Source organism: Mustela nigripes, chromosome 13 (assembly GCF_022355385.1).
Source record: "Mustela nigripes isolate SB6536 chromosome 13, MUSNIG.SB6536, whole genome shotgun sequence".
Taxonomy (NCBI): Eukaryota; Metazoa; Chordata; class Mammalia; order Carnivora; family Mustelidae; genus Mustela; species Mustela nigripes.
This window is the reverse complement of record NC_081569.1, coordinates 140,170,683-140,188,953: the sequence shown is the minus strand read 5'-3', so window position 1 is coordinate 140,188,953 and position 18,271 is coordinate 140,170,683. Positions and strand designations below refer to the sequence as shown.

At 50.4% G+C, this 18,271-nt stretch overlaps 1 protein-coding gene across 4 annotated transcripts in view; it reads right to left on the bottom strand.

Moving 5' to 3' along the window:
* EML1 (EMAP like 1) overlaps positions 1 to 18,271 on the bottom strand; it is a 173,411-nt gene that overhangs the window by 32,792 nt on the left and 122,348 nt on the right. For 3 of the 4 annotated variants that reach the window (XR_009399216.1, XM_059373956.1, XM_059373957.1), the window contains exons 4-7: positions 13,938 to 14,072; positions 3,952 to 3,980; positions 2,975 to 3,031; positions 306 to 435 (exon numbers count right to left, since the gene is read on the bottom strand). Coding sequence is in view for 3 of the 4 variants with exons in the window: in XM_059373956.1 (XP_059229939.1) it covers positions 306 to 435; positions 2,975 to 3,031; positions 3,952 to 3,980; positions 13,938 to 14,072 (351 nt within the window). In the remaining variant the exon portion in view is untranslated. The remainder of the gene's footprint in view (positions 1 to 305; positions 436 to 2,974; positions 3,032 to 3,951; positions 3,981 to 13,937; positions 14,073 to 18,271) is intronic. The other variant, XM_059373958.1, reaches the window with a different exon arrangement.

The window sequence follows — 18,271 nt, the reverse complement described above, 5'->3', positions numbered from 1 at the left end:
ATACTTTGGTTTTCTTAAAACTTAAGAGAACGTGGGGCACCTGGGTGGCTCAATCGGTTAAGCCTCTGACTCTCTGATTTCAGCTCAGGTCATGATCTCAGGGTTGTGAGATCGAGCCCCACACTGGGGTCCGTGCTCAGTGCGGAGGCAGCTTGGGATTCTCTCTCTTTTCCTCTGCTGCCAAGTAAATAAATACGTGCTTAAGAGAACTTAAGTTACACCACTTAATTTTAAGTTAGATTTTAAGCTCCGGGCATGAATCAACTTAAACCTCGTGCCAGGTCCGGTCAGTAAATAAAGGATACACCCATTCCAGCTTCAGTCTCTTGGTCGGTAGCTCTACTTTTGCTTCCAAATTATAGGAGTCCACTTGGTCTTTGGGCATGTACATGGTAACGGGGCGTCCCCGAAGAAACATTTTTACGTATCCTTCTTCTACAAAAAGAACATAGAGATCAGTAAGACACCTCAGTGCCCCGTGCCTCTGAAAACAATTGTTCTTTTTTCTTTAGCCTTTTAATGTAAAAGCAAAAACTTAACCTCCGTGTGATTTCTAATTAATATGGAACCAAAACACAACGCTGAAGAGTTTAAAACAAAAGTTTTTGCCCTGTTTATGTTTGACAGGCTGCCTAAATACACGAAATACATGAGAAACCGTAAAAGGCAGGAAAAACTAGATTCCATTATTTTTCCACATGAGACTTGGTAGCTTGCATTTTCTTTATCATCAGGAGGGGGAAAATGCCACCTCAAAAAATTACAACTAACACAAGAAATCCACTGAAATTTTTTATTGATTTCAACGTATGTACAATTTCAGTATCAAAATTCGTAAGATTTCCTTCGATATTTAAATTGGTTTGGTATAGTGCAATGTAATGCAATATAGTGCAATGTAATGTATCTTTATGTGTCTTTTACAGTGGACAGCCTTTTCGAGTGTAAAGAACACAAAATCGGCAGAAGTACATGCCAGGGTGCACGCGAGAAGGAAAATGCTCAAGGAAAAACTAGAAAGAAAATAAAAGAACAAAAGACCCAGTAGAGAGAGGCATCGTGAAATAGAACCTTCTAGAACAAACATTTTTATAATAAAATCACTTGTGGCGTTACAGGAAACAACGGGGCAAGAGGAACACCCAGAGGCACAGCAGCATGGGGCAAGAGTGGTTTTACAAAGAAATCAGGTGGGGTTTTCTGCTGGCACCCGGGAGGTGGTGAGACCAGAGAGAATGTCTGTGAGCTCCTGGTGAATTCGGTTAAAACTCACAGCAGACCAAACGCCTGGGCCCCTGTGGCAGTTAAATCGGGGAGTTGGAACCGGTGTGGCAGCACAGAACTCAACAGAGAAACACCCGTGGAGAGGAAACAGGTGAGGTCACGGAGGGGTTACACCGCCAGAAGCACGGCATTTACGGGTTAGTTTTGTAAGTCTTGTCCCCAAGGAGCTTCAAACAACGCCACATGCAATATGGCCTGCAGGTTAAGGGGCCGTCCCGGCTGCATGTTCCCGTGTGCGTGCGCTTCTGGGCTCACATGCACGCGTGGGACGCTCGCTCACTCTGCACAGTCGGACTTGTGACTAAGAACCCTCACGTGCTCGTCCTGCAGACGCCACGCCAGCCACTCAGGTCCCTGGACCTTCCTGTGAAGACGCCACCGCCAGGCTGTCCTCCCCAGATCCCCTGGGGCCGGCCTTTCTCAGGTCTGGCACCCCAGGCTCTCCTACTGCTCGCCTGGGGCATTGTCCATTCTGCTGCCAAACCATCGAGGCCCAGAGTGGATTTCAGCGAGTCCCTCCTCCACGCAAAGTCCTTCGCCGGCTCTGCCACCTGCTGGCGTCTGGCGCCCTGCCTGCCCTCCCATGGGGTCTCTCTGGCCGCAGCACCGGCCCGTCTCCTCCTGTCTGGCCAGATGTGTCTCCTGCACTCTGCTCTGGGCCTCTGCCCTTGTGGAAACCTCCTCCCTTCCTTAATCCCTCACCCGAGTCAGAGCTCATGGGGCTGTGTGGCCGCCACACCTGCAGGACCCAGGAGCCGCCGGTGGACGACAGGAGGGGAAAGAAAGCAGGGACGCGTGAGCTCGGAGCTAGAAGATACGCGGTCACATGCACTCTCCTTGTACGAGAGGAGGCAGAGCGCGTGGATGGGGAATAAAGAGGCTGTTGTGCCCTCTCTGCCGCTCGGCGGAGCCCTCTGCAGCTGCCACAATCGTGCGCGTGAAATACTGGGTCTGTTACAGCTGTGCACTGGCGAAGTCATCACAACAACGCTTGCTTAGCACAATTATAATCACTGACTGGGGGAAAAAGCCCCGGGGTTTTGCCTTGGCACTGTTTTGCGCTGGTAGTTCAGACGTTCTACATCTAAAGTCAAAACGCAGGGGCGCCTGGGAGGCACAGTCGGCTGAGCGACCGACTCCTGGTTTCCGCTTAGGTCGTGATCTCAGGGTCGTGGGATGGAGCCCTGCATTGGGCTCTGCGCTCAGCATGGGGTCTGCTGGAGATTCTCTCCCTCTGCCCCTCTCTCCCCAGATAAATAAATCTTAAAAAAAAAAAAATCAAATCAAAATGCAGCAAGGGAAAGCAAAAGTATTTTCCAGGCATGTTAGGACAATAGCTCACAGCGGCCAACCAGAAGGCGTGGAAGGGAAGGCCAGCAGTGGTACAAGACACCAGGTCAAGCAGTGGGGCATTCAGCACTGCCCTATAGCTCTCTTAAGTTTTGTCTGGTGTTTTCAAAGTGCCTGCAACCAGCCAATAATTAAGCCAGATCAAATGTATAAGCTACTTATTAAAACCCATCCAAGTCAATGCACGGGGATGCTTTTAACTGAAAATAAGTTGGAGTGGCTCGTGTGCCCAAAACATTTTCATACCAGGAGAGTATCTGCTTGCCTGTATGAAGAAGTTTCTGCAGCCTGGGTAGCAGCTTTGCTCAGAGAGCTATGAGGTTTCAGAAATGCCGCCTACCTTTGCAGTGTGTCACCCGGCGTTTCCCTTGTGATTTCGGAGACAGGGACAGAAGCGCTAGATAAAGAGATGGCAAGAACTGCGAGAGGGACCGGCCCGCCCGCTCGCTGGGGAGCAGCCTCGCTGGGGAGCAGCCTCGCTGGGGAGCAGCTGGCTCTCCGTCGGAGCCGCTGCCCCACCCCCCGGCAGGAGAGCCTGCCTTCAGTGCAGGGGTGCAGACCAGCGCGCTCAACGCCTGGCTTGGGGCAACTACGTTTTCAGGGCGTGATCTCATGCCTCCTGAAAATGAAATGAATACTCAAGCACATGCCAACACACACAGACACTGACTTCTGTAGAGGTTTCGATTCTGAACTGAAGGGGAAAAAACTGGAAAAGTTAAAATGAAATGATTGTACTCAACTGATGCCGTACTTGTCAATGGTTCTGCATTTTAAATGCGTCTTTAAATCAGGTTATGATCCTAAAAACAGCATCTACCTTATTACAAAATGTGTTAAAAAAAAAAAAAGGTAAATGGAAAGTCCAATGAACTATTAGTTTGCAGTTTAGGAAATCAAAGGCAGAAAGAGAGGGGAAAAAGCTACTTTTAGACAAAGTCATAACATAATGCATCAGAAAGCTCCCCTTTCGGAGAGAGGCAGGTGTTGAGCCGGAAGCCCCGAGGGTCAGGGGGGACTATCAGGGCAGCACAGTGTCTTCCTCCAGAAACTCCGCCTCTGCTTTATTGGCGGCATTTTGCTCTTCCTCCTTATCAGTGCGACTTAAATCGGGTTTAAGGGGGTGAATAGAGGGTCCAGTCTTTATGACCGTTGTATGGCCCGTCTCTGTGGCCTGAGCCCCGCCGCCCGGCTGCCGGCTGCTGGCACTCAGCCCGTGAGCCCCAGCACGCGGAGAGCGGAGGTGACAAGCTACTTATCCATCCCTCGAGTCCTGAGGGGAGTGTGGGGCCCACACAAAGATAAAATCCAACTTACCTGCGCTGAAGACGGGCTCCTTGGGTTTGCTGTGGAGACAAAAGGGAGACAGGTTTAGAAGGAGGCTTGGGGGGACGGTGAGCCTCGCTCACGGGGAGGCCGGTCCCGGAGGCCACACGGGTGACGGTCGTTAAGGAGAAAAACAAAACCATGTGGCAGCAAAAAGGAACATGGGTAGAGGAGCGTGTCTGAAAGCGGGTGTGAGAGGCTATAATCCCAGCCTTCTCCCCACGACTGAGCTGTGTACGAGAGCACGTGAGGCTCTAGGAAGAAAATGTGCTTCACCAAGACGGGAATGGCCGCATCTACAGGTGTAAAGCTTTGCTCTCCTTCCCCGTGCTCTTCTGATAGATTATTTAAGTAATCTAGTTAAAACCAGCGAATTCCTGACACAGGGCCTTCTGCGTAAGGACCCTCAGAGCTCAGCTCCTAGCAGGGCAGCTGCTCTAAGAAGAAAAAGACGACAAGAATACGGATATCAGGGGTGCACCCGTCTCAGTGCTGGGGGACCCCGCCGCGCACTTCCACCTGGAAGCACTTCCACCTGCAGCTGGGACCACCCCGACTGCACCTGGGGGAACCAAGCCTCCGGTGTATTCAAGGTCATCCCTAGGGGCAGGCTTCCATGCGGGGAGCTCCCACAAGGAGGGCCCTGGGTAGGATATGCCTGCTCCTTCCCGCAACAAGCACCTGCAGGGAGAGATTACCCCCCCCACCAGGCCAGGGAAGGGACTCCTGGGCAGGACACCTCATGTGTCCTGTTCAAACAGAGAGCCAGTGCCTGGTCCCCTGTCTGCGAGACTCGTGTGTCTGCTCCGTGCTCCCCTGTGCCACCTCGCTTCCCAGAGGACCTTCCGCTTTCACACTCCGAACAAGACAGCCGGTGTAAAGGAAAGCCCCCCCCCCCCCCCCAGAGAGCCGGAGGAAGCACACTGATGTGTGTGTGCGCCATGTTTTTTTAGAAAGTACCTGAGCCGATAGAGCTCTAATACTACTTTTCTCCTCCGTTTTTTCCAAATACATTGAGAAACACCACGAGTAAGGATTAGCTGTGACCTGGGGATGCCCGGGAGGCTCAGTCATTTGGGCGACCAGCACTTGATTTCAGCTCAGGGCGTGATCTCAGGGTCGTGGGATCGAGCCCCGCATCGGGCTGCACGCTCAGCACAGACTCTGCTCAAAATTCTCTCCCTCCTGCTGCTCCTCCCCCAACCCTCTCGAATAAACAAATGAAATTTTATAAAGGAAAAGAATTAGCTGTAACCCCACAATATAATAAATGCTATTATCAATGTCCTTTATTCCCAGAAAATTTTATGCCATACAGGGGCGGGAGGAGGGAATGGGGCTCTGGACTGATGCTTTAGAAACGCTCCACTCAAATGTGTTTTAAATAGTCGGATCCGTGGCATGACGCTGACATTTGGTCACTGAAAACTACTCTGGAAGCACGGGACAGTCTTGACTGTGACAGTCTGTCTTCCACTGGCCTCGAAGGCCCTACTGTCACCTCTCCCGACAACTCTCTTTCTGTCCGCCTCTCCTCTGTCCCCTGGTCACTGAGTGAGCTGCCCTGTCCGTGGTGGCCCTCGCTCGTGCCGGACCTTAGCTCCTGTGTCAAGCCTCTGCCTTGGCTTCCCTGCCTCCTGGACACAGGTCCCACAGCCCCTGCATTGTCTGGACTTTGAGCCACTGCCCGGAGAGGCCTCTCTGATAATCTGCTCTGCAACCCCCTCCGGTGCTGCCCCCCCCCCCCCCCCCCCCCCCCCCCCCCGGCCGCTGCTGCAGGGAGGCGCCTCCAGAGGGCAGGGACCTCTGCTGGTCTCACAGCTGGGTTCCCTGCCTGCACCTGATAAGGCTGGGTCGTGGCGGGGTGCTTCCCTTGGCTCCCCCATGGGGTCCGCAGACTTCACCGTGCACCGTGCCTCCAGGGCTATGGGCTCTTGGTCTTTCCTGGAGGGGTGGCTGGCTCTTGCCCAGCATCTGCATGAGCCCCTCAGGGACAGCATTTCTCCTGGTTCCTCTGCTCTGCCCTCGGACTACAGCAGCCTGACGTGCCTGTGTCCCAGAGAGGGTGTCCTGCACTCCTGACCTGTCCCGAGCTCACTGCAAGTCCACAGAAAGGCAGGAGAGTGTGTGTGTGTCCCTGGTGCCAGGGGCTCCCAAGACTTCCAAACGACCGTGCCCATCTACACTCAGCTTAATTATCCCGTGAGCTGTTTTTTCGACTGTTTTCCCGACGTACGTCCGGGAAGGCTCCTCTCCTGTCGCTCTGCCCAAGATGAGCACAGCCCAAGACAGGCTTGTCACCGTGTGGATTTCTAGTTCAGCATGATTACTCTGCGACCTCAGCTCCAGGGTGGGTTTAAAATAGCCATGGTTTTGCAGATCACCAGCCTGGGTTCCCTGTCCGGATGGGAGCGACGCTTCTGGGATCACCAGAGTCAAAGCAGGAGGCTGACCTCTGACTTTCACGTACTATTAGCTTCCCGGGCGGAGGAGGGCACGCGGGGTTAACGTTGAACCGCAAGACTGCAGAGCAAGCAGACTGTTAGAGGGACATCAGGACAGGGAATCGAAGACACGAAGGCCGTTTTTCCATCATGACTTTGATCACGAAAACCAGGAACACAGGAATAAGCCATCCAGAACCTTTCCCGGAGACTGAAAAGTGCAATTATGAACTCTGTCCTCAGAGAGAGAGATCCACAGGGCAGTCTGAATTCCACACACAGGAAGGCCCGTGGACTTTTGAGGCTGATTTTGTAACAAAAGAAGAAGAATCAAAGGTTCTCTGTGAAAACACCAGAAACGAGAGCGCCTGGGTGGCTCAGTCGGTGAGCGTCTGCCTCTGGCTCAGGTCATGATCCCAGGAGGGAATCTGCTTCTTCCTCTCTCTCTGCTCTCACCCCCTCCTTCACGCCCTCTCTCTCCAATAAATAAGTAAAATGTACTAGAAACGGCAGTGTGAGTGTTAACAATCGAGGGTCACAGAGAGAGGCCCCAAGTAGCGTTGCTCCTGAACTGTGTCTGAACTGTGCATCACATTTGCTCTGAACTGTGCATCACATTTTGGGCTGATCACATTTAGAAAGGATACTACTGCTGTGTTTCACTATTCTAGAAAGCTACATTGTTATAGAATATACACTATTTACTTGTGAACCCGTTACTGCCATCTGCGCCAGCACCCTTCCTAAACGGCGCCGGAGTGCCAGGGGAGAGGGTGTCCCACTCCTGTGTGCATGTCTTGTAGGCACAAATGGATGGACAGACAGTGAACCTTTGCAACTAGCAGCAGAGGGACGAGCCCCAGAGGGACGATGACGACAGCGATCCAAGATTAAAGACTCGACGGCCTCCAGTCAAAATCCATTCAGAACACCCGTCCTTTCCAAAACTCGCCGTTGGCAGATTGCGAGCGGACCCCGGGAACCCCATGCTGTTGCCTGGGCTGCAAGTTTGCTTGGTCCCATCCAGTGTTGTGTGACTGGTCTCCTGTGACCAGCTAAGTAGGGAAATGTAAGTGTGCCCCGTGGGGAGGCTGACGCAGGCGTGTCCCCCCCACCCCCCCGCTCCCCCTGGAGTGACTTGAGCACGGAGGAGACAGGATTTCCCCTCTGCTGGGCAGACCTTCGCTTCTTGGCTCTTCTGCACTGGGCGGTGGCCCATCCCTCCAAAATGAACAGTGTTGCAGTCGGGTATGGCTTTTACGGCTCTGTTTTGGCAGGAAGATCTGCTGGAAGAGTTTGGCTCTGTGTTTCCTTGAGCAGCTGGCTCAGGAGACGATCAGAAGGACTCTCAGACACTATAAGCAGTACCTGGGGACTCACGGAGGAGGCGAGGCAGCCGAGAGCCTTTGCCAGACCAGCAGCTGGATCTGGAGGAAACCAAGCCACCGAGCAAAGGAACAGTTCCTGCTGGGAGCTGTGAGCTCGCACCCACGCAGCAGCTACAGCCACCTGGGTCCACGTTGTGCGTTACCAACGCCCCGATAATGTCCACTGTGGACTCCGGGAGCAGTGGTTGTCTGTCTGTTCATCTGCTAACACTCCCCTGCCCCAAGGAAGGCTGGGTGTGCACAGGGAGGCACGTCTGGCGGAGAACTTGCTCGGACTCCAATGCAAGCCGTATCCACCGTGCTCCTCTTCTGCGGTGGGATCTGCACTCGGCACCTCCGTATCTGTTACCTAATTTGTCCCACGTGCCTGAAAGGGCTCAGGGGCCCAGGTCCTGTGCACTGCAGGTCTGACACCCGAGTGCCATGTGTGAGGGGGCCCCCCGGGGGGCCAGGATGAGAGCAGAGCCAACACGCGTCCAGGGCTGTTTGAGGAGAGACGCTTGTTTTTGAAAGTGACCGCTCAGGCTCCATCAAGGAGGACACCATTCCAGGGTCCAATGTGTCATTTCCCTGAAACTTACTCACCTGTGAAAACTGTTGTTCTCGGCACACACGCCATGAGTCCTTCTGAAGAGGACCCACTTGAAATAACGTTTCCACTGGAAATCAAAATACTTTACCGCGTAAGTAATGACTCTCCATATAAATGCCCTTACGTGGCTTTCTGCTAGAAAGAGGGTCATTTAGGAACCATCTAAAAGAGTTTAGAAGTCACTGGAGACCTCGCTGGGAACAAAGACTGTTTCATAGACATTTGCAGCCAATACTTCCAGCTTAATGTGGCGGAACGAGCCCAGATTTTGAAGTCAGCGGTTCCTATACTCAGGTCAGGCAAGAAGCTTTATCTCTGTAAGCCTTACCTTCTTTCATCTACAAAATGGGACTAAATCCACTGTCAGGTACAGGCCAGATCAGATAAAGTGTGTCACAGAGCGCCCGGGACACGGTGATTACTTAATGTCCCTTCCCTCTTCCGAATTTCATGGATAAGAAGCTGCACATTATTTCCAGGCCCTCTGCCTGCCAGCCTCCTAATGATAACAACATACAGAATATTAGCACTTATCACTTTAACATTTATTAAAAGATAAACGGCCCCACAGCTTGGAAAGTGAACCCCTTTTTCCGTAAAGGGAAGATGCGTAACTCAAGTCACCTCATTTCCAGTGCAAAACATTTTGGAATCCGAAGGGTCGTGTCAAACCTGTCTACCAGTAGGTGGTGCTGTTCACACATTTTCTTAAGTGACTTTTTTTTTTTTTTTTGGTCTGTTTTTTTAAAAATTAAATATATATTCTTTCATTCGTGCCAGAAATATTTATTGAGCAGTAACTGGCTGCCAGGCCCTGTGTGAGATGCTAGTGATACAAAGAATAATAAGGGGCAACTTCTGCCTTCCCAAAGCTCCAGGGAGGGCAAGAGGCCTGCGTGGCGATGGGGTGAGCGGGGAGGAAGTTCCAGATAAAGCGAATGAGCAGGCACTCAGCAATCAGAAAGGCAGCTGACTCAGACCCAAGAGCCAGGGCAGGCTTCCCAGAGAAGGGGCATCCTGCGCTGGGTCTTGAAGCATCAGCTGGAGTTCCTCCAAATGTACCCAACCATCGACCCCCGCCAAATATCCAGACACATACACGTCATGCAGTTTAGAAGGGGAAAACCCTCCACTCACTAAGTGCTAGAAGGTGTAATTCATTAAGCTATGTATTTCTTTGTGGGGGGGTTTTAGCCTTTAAAAAAAAAAATCTGTTTTATAATACAATAAGGATATTTCTTTTTTAAAAGATTCTATTTAAAAAATAAAGATTTTATTTATTTAAGAGAGAGAGAGTCGGGGAAGGTCCAGAGGGACAGGGACAAGCAGACTCTGCGTGGAGTGCAGAGCCTGACGCAGGGCTCGATTTCACAACCCTGAAATCATGACCTGAGCCGAGATCAAGAGTCAGATGCTTTACTGACTGAGCCACCCAGGTGCCCCTACATAAGAAAGGTTTTTCTAAATATACTATCTTCTTACTTAGATTTGCATTTCTTTAATTCAGACTGGGTTTGATCATGGGGGAGCACACGTTACTTGTGTAATACACCATTTATCTCAGAGAAAAAATTCTTGCTGGGGACAAGTAAGAGCTGGTGTTAGAGACGCATGAATATCGGGGCCCAAGAGAAGAAGGGGTGCCAGCAGACAAAGGCCCTTGCTGCCAGGCTGAGGGTCAAGATTCAGATTACAATCTCAGTGATGTTCAAGTAAAACAACAAATTTTAGCCCTGAGGACCTCGAGGTGTCACTGAAAAGACTATTTCATTGAACACTAGAGCTGGAGGAAGGATGGAGCTCGGAGTCCCCAGCTCAGGGTTCTGGACCCTACAGTCTGGATAAAGCAGCTGGAACAGGCGTTCAGGTAGCTCAGGTAGTTCAGGTAGCCTCTAAGGGGGCATTTTCACATCCTTGCTATGTTGAAGTTTTTTTTTTTTTTTTTTTTTTTTTCCACTTTTGCTGACTCTTGAGGTGGGAGTTTAAGTATGTGTGTGTATGTGTGTGTGTCTTAATAATAAATGTGTGTTCTAACAAGGTTTCCAGCTGAGACATTTCTTGTTCCAACAAAATGAGCCCATTACAATAACTTTTTGATGGAATCAAAGTATCTAGTTTACAAAACTGATATATGTCACTCCAGTTAGAATTACAAAGAGGGGGAAGGACCAGTTTTCTAACTGAAACACTCAAGCAGTCAAGCAACATTTTACATAAAACTGCATTCTAAGTAATAGTTGTTCTTCTGTCTGATAATAACACTTTTTTTTTTAATTAAAAAAAATCCCTATTGGGTTGCTACAGAGGCTATGTTAGATAGCACAGGTCATTCATCAGAATGTTACTGTTGATTTCCTATTTAAATTTAATACGTACTTCATTACAACACAAATCACTATGTAACTGTTAATATTTATCATCAGTAATCCATAGAGTAAACATTAACCTTGCCATATATTGCTTTTGTTTTTATGTAAGTCTTGTTGGTGCGAGGATTACATGCTGTTGTTATAAGCAGAGTATTTTAAGGTGTTAGACACTCGAAGACAAGCCTACAAGGTCACAAGAATGACCGTCAAATCCAGTGACCACTTCCAAAGAAAATGAGACACAGGAACATTGATACTCATAAAAGAACATGGTTTCTATGGAAGTAAAACACAACCATTATTTTCAAGTAAATTAGTCTATCTCGGAAACTGTGAACATTGAGGACCTCAAAAACACGATTATTTTATGTTTGACATGAGGATTAGACGAGGTCTATGGAGTGTTCATATTTCCTGGAATTCTCATCGAGAACTATACGTGCTGACGTGGGATTGTTTTCCTGGAGCGAGAGGAAGCTTTTTCCAATTTCCGTACAAGGGCCACATGCGCGAAGACGGCTCTGCATATGGTGTGTGGCAACGTGCGCTCGGGAGCCAAGAGTCTGCTTCTCCCAAGAAACGGCCCCGGCGTGGGTGCGCGGCGCACTTGCTGCACAAAGCCGGGCCCATTCAGGGTCACCCCTGGGCTCACTCTCCCTCCCTGCATGCCGGGCAGCTCGCCTGCAGCCCTGCTCACTTCTGGTGCAGCGCGGACAACCGTGCAGACGAGTCACACTTTCTGACCACCCCCTGACCCCCGACCCCTGTCCCCCTGAGCCCTTCTAGATCTTGCCCGAACTCAGGTTGTGTTCCTGGGACTGCATCACGCACACGAACCTCAGTGAATGTGTGTCGGACCAGAAACAAGGCTAATTGCTTCCACCCCCACGTAACCCCCGTATCTCACAAGTGAGGGAAAGAAAGTTCCCAGTTCCAGAAGCCTTGTCAACGATCCTCCTGTGCTCTGCTCGGGCCTCGTGCTCTCACAGGCGCCACCACCATGATGCCCGCGACCAGGTGCCAAGCCTTGGGCTGGGGGTTCCCCTCGCAGTCAGTTTGACAAGATTTGAGGCGACTGGGTCTGAGATCCCTCAGGCACCCAAGTGAAAGCTGAAGCTTGGAGAAGTTCCTGGTTTACAAACCCAGACCTTTCTTTTACTCTAGAGTTTGTGCCCTTTCCATTTTGTCTTGCTGTCCCCAGGAACCGCATAAGACCAGCTCTGAAAATGGACGACGGCCTCCTGGAACCATGGACAGACAGACATTGGAGTGATCAGGAGATGAGCACACCGTCTTAGAGCACCGAAGACCATGGTGGTTTAAAGACGGTTATGTCAGGCCACGTCCCTACAGCTTTCTCTGAACACTTTAAGACTCGGCCACTGGGCATTGGTCCGGGAGACTCCAGCTCTGGTTTGGGGCCAGACCAACAGAGCCCAGGATGGGGGCTGCTCACCGGGGAAGGGAGAGGAGGAAGGAAGTAAAGAGTCAGGCAGAGACTGAATCACCAACTTGACCTTCTCCGTGCTGCTTCTTCCTGTCTCAGTTACTGGGCTATTATTCCCTTGGGCCCCTGAAGGTATCTGCCACACCAGCAATTACCTACGAGAAGGCAAGAACTTTCCTTCTCAGGTGTGTGCAACTCAACTGTTCAGTGGCACACAGGCCTCAACTTTTTCTGGGTCCAAACGAAACAAAGGATTTATTTTTAAATGGACATGTTTAGTTGCTTGAGTTATTTTTAGAAAATGAGAAGATTTTCCCCATCCCTCATTTCCAAATCAAAATTTCCTACCGTGGCAGTAAAAACAAAACAAAACCAAACAAAACCTTTTGCAAATATCTTTTATGGAAATATTTACCCAGTGCATTTATCAATGCCATAGGATTTGAAAGATAAAACAGATCTGGAGTTTGCACAAGGCAGATTCTCTTTGGAAATTCTTAATAAAAATCAGATGTGCACAGAAGGAGCCAAGTTTTTAAGAACTGCCAAGATCTAGACATTTCAGGCCAACTTCCAAGCTTACCCTAAACTCAGAGGAGCCTGCGGCAAGGCCCATTTACGCTCTATTGCCAACGGAGCCACGTGGCCTTATTTCTAAGATATTATGGTCCAATTAACATAATCTTCTGATAAGAAGTACTAACAGTCTAAATTAGAAGACAGAGGCCCATGTCAGTCTCTGAGGCTGTTATTTGACAGTGGGGGGCCCTAACCTGCTACAGTTGGGGAAAGTGCCTGCATCTTTTCCACAAAAGGTACCTTTCAGGGATAAAACTCAAAAAGAATTTAAGGTTCCTTGCAGGGCTGAATCCGAGTGGATTTACAAACTTGGAATTTTTACAGCCTGTGGGTTGGAGTCGATTGCTTTATGACTAAGCCTTCTTCTTACATAAACATTTGGGGGGAAAAAGCCACGTTTAGCCTGCGAAGCTGAAGTCCCTTCCTCAGCCTTGCTCAACAGAGAGAGAGTAGAACGATGTTTAAAAAGAGAATAAAGTGCAGCGTCAGGTATGTGCCCAGAGACACCGGTCTCCCGTGCCCCACACGTTAGTACACCTGACACGGGCCATTAAAACGGCAACAATTCCCTTTCACTAATAAAAGGCTACTAGTAGTTGTGTAGGTGATTATCATAATCCATGATAAATTAACCTCAAAGGGAAAGTTCAGAATTAGAAGTAAGCGTGTTTTGTGAGACCAGAAAGAAACGGTCCTATACCTGGTATCGGCTCCGTATTAAAAATGGTTTCTGACAAATGATAAAACTTCAACTTTTCATCCAGTCTGCCTTGGGAAATACGGTTGACAAAGTTAAACAACCCAGTGAAACTAATTTCAAAATGGCAGCAGAATGTACTAGAAGTATAGAGTGCTCCATAAGGAAATTCAGAATGGTTTTTCCCCCAGTTCCCAAGAATTCTTGGGAATTCTTTCTGTCGGCACCAGGGTGGTGGGATTTCAAGATCTTGCCCTCTAGCTGGACAGTGACGGTGGGAGCTGGGTTGAGGGCCTGCCGCCACAGGCCAGTGGCTAAGTGCCCGCAGCGCTCTCCGAAGGCCTGCCCCCCGCGGAGAGCTCGAAGCTCGCGTGCATTTTAGGGGATCTTCTGATTCATCTCTGGGGAAAAGAAGTAACAGAACATGCCGACAGCAGGAGCCCAGAGGGGAAGCCCCTTACCTCTCACTGTTCTTCTTGCCGCTGGAAGAGCTGCTCGTGGATCCTGTGCGGTTTCGGTTTCCTTTGGAATCCCCATGGCTTTCCTTCCGGCCGCCAGGAGATACTCTCTCGGAGGAGCTGGTCCTCTTGATGGTGCTACAGGGAGAGAGGTAAAGGGCATCGAGATTCTTAGTGGGGAGCTTTTATTTTACTGCCAAGCATAAAAATATATTACATGGAACATTGTACTTTCACATGGCTATTTAAGAGCTCGGCTCTGATCCTACCTATAGAATGTCTGTCTCTATGTGTGTGTGTCTGCCTGTCCATATTCTTCACTGCAGAACGTCACTTGGAATCAATGCTCTGTTCGCTGCCTTTGGAACAGTGGCAACTGGTACCCAGTTCAATGTCACAGCAGAAACCACGAGGGAAATCCCCCCAGCCACGGCTGAGCGCACTCCAGCAGTTTCGCAAGAAGGAGCCTGCCCCGGAGCAGGGTTCAGTCTAAGGCAGGGGTGACACCCCCAGAGGGCATTTGGCGATGTCTGGAGACATCTTTAATGGTCCCAGCTGCAGGGAGAGGGCTGCTACCAGCATCAAGTAGGTGGACAGGCCAGGGATGCTGCCAAAAGTTGCACAACTCCCCGGACAACCTGGCGACAAGAACCACCCAGCCCCTTAAAGTCACAGCGCCGAGACGGAGGAGCTCTGGTCTAAGGGCACATGTGGGACAAATGGAAATAGGACGCCCCTGGTAATGACTAACACGGTCCACCCTGTGTGTGATGCCCCAGTGTGGAGGTAGCACCCCTGCAGGGTAGCCAGGGGGAGCCGGATGGGTGGGGGTCTGGGGGCGATGTCTGGGAAGACTTCCTGGAGACGGCGAATTTCTGGGAGAGATGAAATGAATGGCATGAATGTGTCGCCATCCCACAGGCGGGGAGAGATGTGCTAGGAGGGCGGCAGACCCATGTGGCACGAGGTACCTCAGCCAGGACCCGGGCTGCCGGTGGGACGCGCAGCGCCTGGAGCACAGCCGTGAATTATGGGCATCCCTGTGACGTCCAGGTCCTCACCAGCAGGCCACGCGTTCCTCGGGACCCTAGCTCGTGGGCCTTCTTATGTACTTTGAGAACCTGGTACAGAAGTTTGATGTTCATTCAGTGAAAAAGACCGAAATAAGTGAATCAGTAAGTGGGCATATCGCAGAGAGCCCGTCGCGAGGCGCTCTAACACCTGCTCTCGGTAAGAGAGGAGCGGGCTGGCCCGTGGGCATGTGAGCCAGCCCGCGGAGAAGGCTGGAGAGGCGGGAGGAGGGCGCCGGGAGAGGGTCCTGCAGGCAGGAGGAAGCAGGTGCAGACAGAGCCGGGGCTGCCGGTGGAGATGGGACGAGACACTAGTGCCAGGTGGCTGTGGCGGGACGGGCCCAGGGAGGGTGGCCGATCAGACCCCATTTCAACCGGGGAACACGGGAATCACGGCAGTTACGACCAAGGCTACACTCCTGGGGGGAGGGTCTGAGGCCCCCTTTCTCCTGATGACACAGCACAGCTGCGCAATGGCGTTTCTCAGTAGCCCCCCCCCCCCCCCCCCCCACACACACACTCTGACTCGCCTGTCCTCACCCCCTTCCTTCAGGCCAGGTTCAGTCCCTTTCCCTTTGGAAATGCTCAGCACTCAGAGAAGGATCTCTTTGCATGTTTTTAAAACCTGCATGGTGTATCGGTTTTTTTGTTTTTTGCGTATCAGCTTTTGAAAAACCATTGCGCCCTCTGGGTGAGCAAAAACAAGCCACGCGACCGTCATTGTGATGACATCGGTGCGCTTTCCGCACAGACTTTCTGGGAGCTAAGGAAGCTTCGGATCTGGAGCACCAGAATCTCACAACTGCGATCTGAACGGGGATGCCTTAAGGTCAAAATTGTGCATTTTTAGAACGCTCAATTTGGGGACAAGGAAATTACAGATCTTAGGAGAGCACTGTGTTTCTCAAATTTGGGACTGAGGTCTAAAAATTCTAGAAACCTTTGTGCTTAAAGTTTAATTTCTTCCAGAGACAAGACACAGTGAGCTGATTTAACTTTGCGGGATCCTTCTCTGCCAAGCACCTAGCATGGGGCTCGGAGGCACGCTGCCTGGTCCCCGACGGGCCCCACGGGAGAGCAGCCGCGGCGGCAGCCACCAGCCCGAGCGTCACCCACGTGGTGTCCTTCGGGGAGTTCATGGCAAGTTCATGGCAACTTAAAGACTAGTATAGAAGATGCTTCCAGGCTCTTCCAGAAGAGCCATGAGTGTTCATCAGCTACAGCAAACATTAACCGATTTTCTAATAATGCTGAACTTAGCGGCCTGATCTACCAGGGGGCACCAGGGATGGGAACAAGGAACTAGCAGGTGGCAGGGACGGGCCATATAAACTGAGAACTTCTCGGCTGGCATATGGGACTTAATCGAGTCCCCCGCAAAGGTCAGGTGAGCCCCTTCTACAGATGAGGACACAGAGGGACACAGGAGCTCCAGTGAGATTATTTCTCTCCTCGTTCTCTCTGCGGGGCTTCCTACTCCACACAGGGCTGAGGACCTGCTGAACATCTGAAAATCCAATGAACGTCAGTCATTAACACGGTTACAGGATCTGAGGCTAGACCAACAGGAGACCCTGAAGACCGACGTGCTGCAGTGGTAACGAGACCTCCGGCGCCCACACTGTGCGCTCAGCTGAAGGGCTCCTCGCCTTCGAGTCCTTCTACTTGATCCGCACGTGTTCAGGAGACCCACAGACCTGTTCGATCTACGCGCGAGAGCCACGGGGACAAAGTGGAAGACAACCGAGAGTGACGACGGAAGCATGGAAAAGTATTTTGCGAAGCTTCAATAAATAACAGAACACACAGCACACACCAAAACGAGAACATTTCCGTCTGCCTGTACAGACTGGGACGTAATTCATCACGGCTCTTCCCAGATATTAGTCATCTGCATATTTGCATTAAAATGTGAAACTTAAAAAATATATATATATATATACACTATTGTTGGATACAGAGGAAAAACAAGATATTTCCTTTTGAGAGCCAAGAGCTCTTCTGAATTAAAGAGGATTTACCAGGACTCTAATCGAAGGACAGAAGAGAAAGCTGGAAGACGAGACATTCACAGGATCGAGGGCAGCCAGAGGGAGGAACACCGCACACTCACTGCGAGAAGCCTCCTTCGATAACCAGCAGCGAAAAATCGAAGAAGTTAGGTTTCCTCTGGACAGCAAGGGAAAATATTTTTCTTCATTGTGAAAGTGGTAGAAGAGCTGGCTTGTGAGAGACTGTACCATAATGGAATACATTTTTTAGCACTTAAAGCAAGTAAAACATTTCTGGTATAAAAATGCATGGATCCCATCTTTTCTGCCTTTTGCTCCTGGTCTCTTCCCCCAGGGCCAAACCAAAAACCTTCTAAGTTCTGAAAATAAAATGGTTCTTTATATTTCATTCTGCACCCATTTGAAGGTTTTTGACAATTTAAACTGAATTGTAGACTTAATGAAAGTTTATGCAAGGGTGACTGGTGGTAAGCTTTCTTCCTCCGGTTAGACAGTAACTCTGAGCAACAAGCTACAGTTATGTGTCTCTCATGATGTGATCTGGAATCAAGGATTGGCTTTCCAGAATTGTGTAAGAAGATCCCAAACATTTACAATTGAAAAAACAGAAAACAGACAGGTAGCGCTTGCATACCACCAGAGGTCTCCTGAGATGTCGTCTGTCATCACCCACTGGGGTGATGATCCTTGATTAGAGCAATTATCCACTCAACAGATATTTTTTCTTTCTTTTTTTTTAAATATTTTATTTATTTATTTGACAGACAGAGATCATAAGCAGGCAGAGAGGCAGGCAGAGAGAGAGGAATGAGCAGGCTCCCCGCTGAGCAGAGAGCCCAACTCGGGGCTCGATCCCAGGACCCTGGGACTAGTCCCTGGGACTATGACCGGAGCTGAAGGCAGAGGCTTTAACCCACTGAGCCACCCAGGCCACCCAGGCACCCCTCAACAGATATTTCTGAGGCACTGACCTTACGAGGCATGCTGGGCTGAGCACTGGTGAGTCGGCATGGGACAAGGACCAATCTGGAATGTGTCCTGCAAGTTACAATTCCTTTTTTTTTTTTTAAGGTTATATTTTGGGGTTAGGGGGAGACAGAGGGAGATCACAGAGGGAGAGTGAGGGGAAGAAATAGACCCCCACTGAGGAGGAAGGGCTGATGTGGGGCTTGACATGGGGGCTCGATCCCAGGACCCTGAGATCATGACTTGAGCTGAAGGAAGACACTTAACCGACTGAGCCACCCAGGCGCCC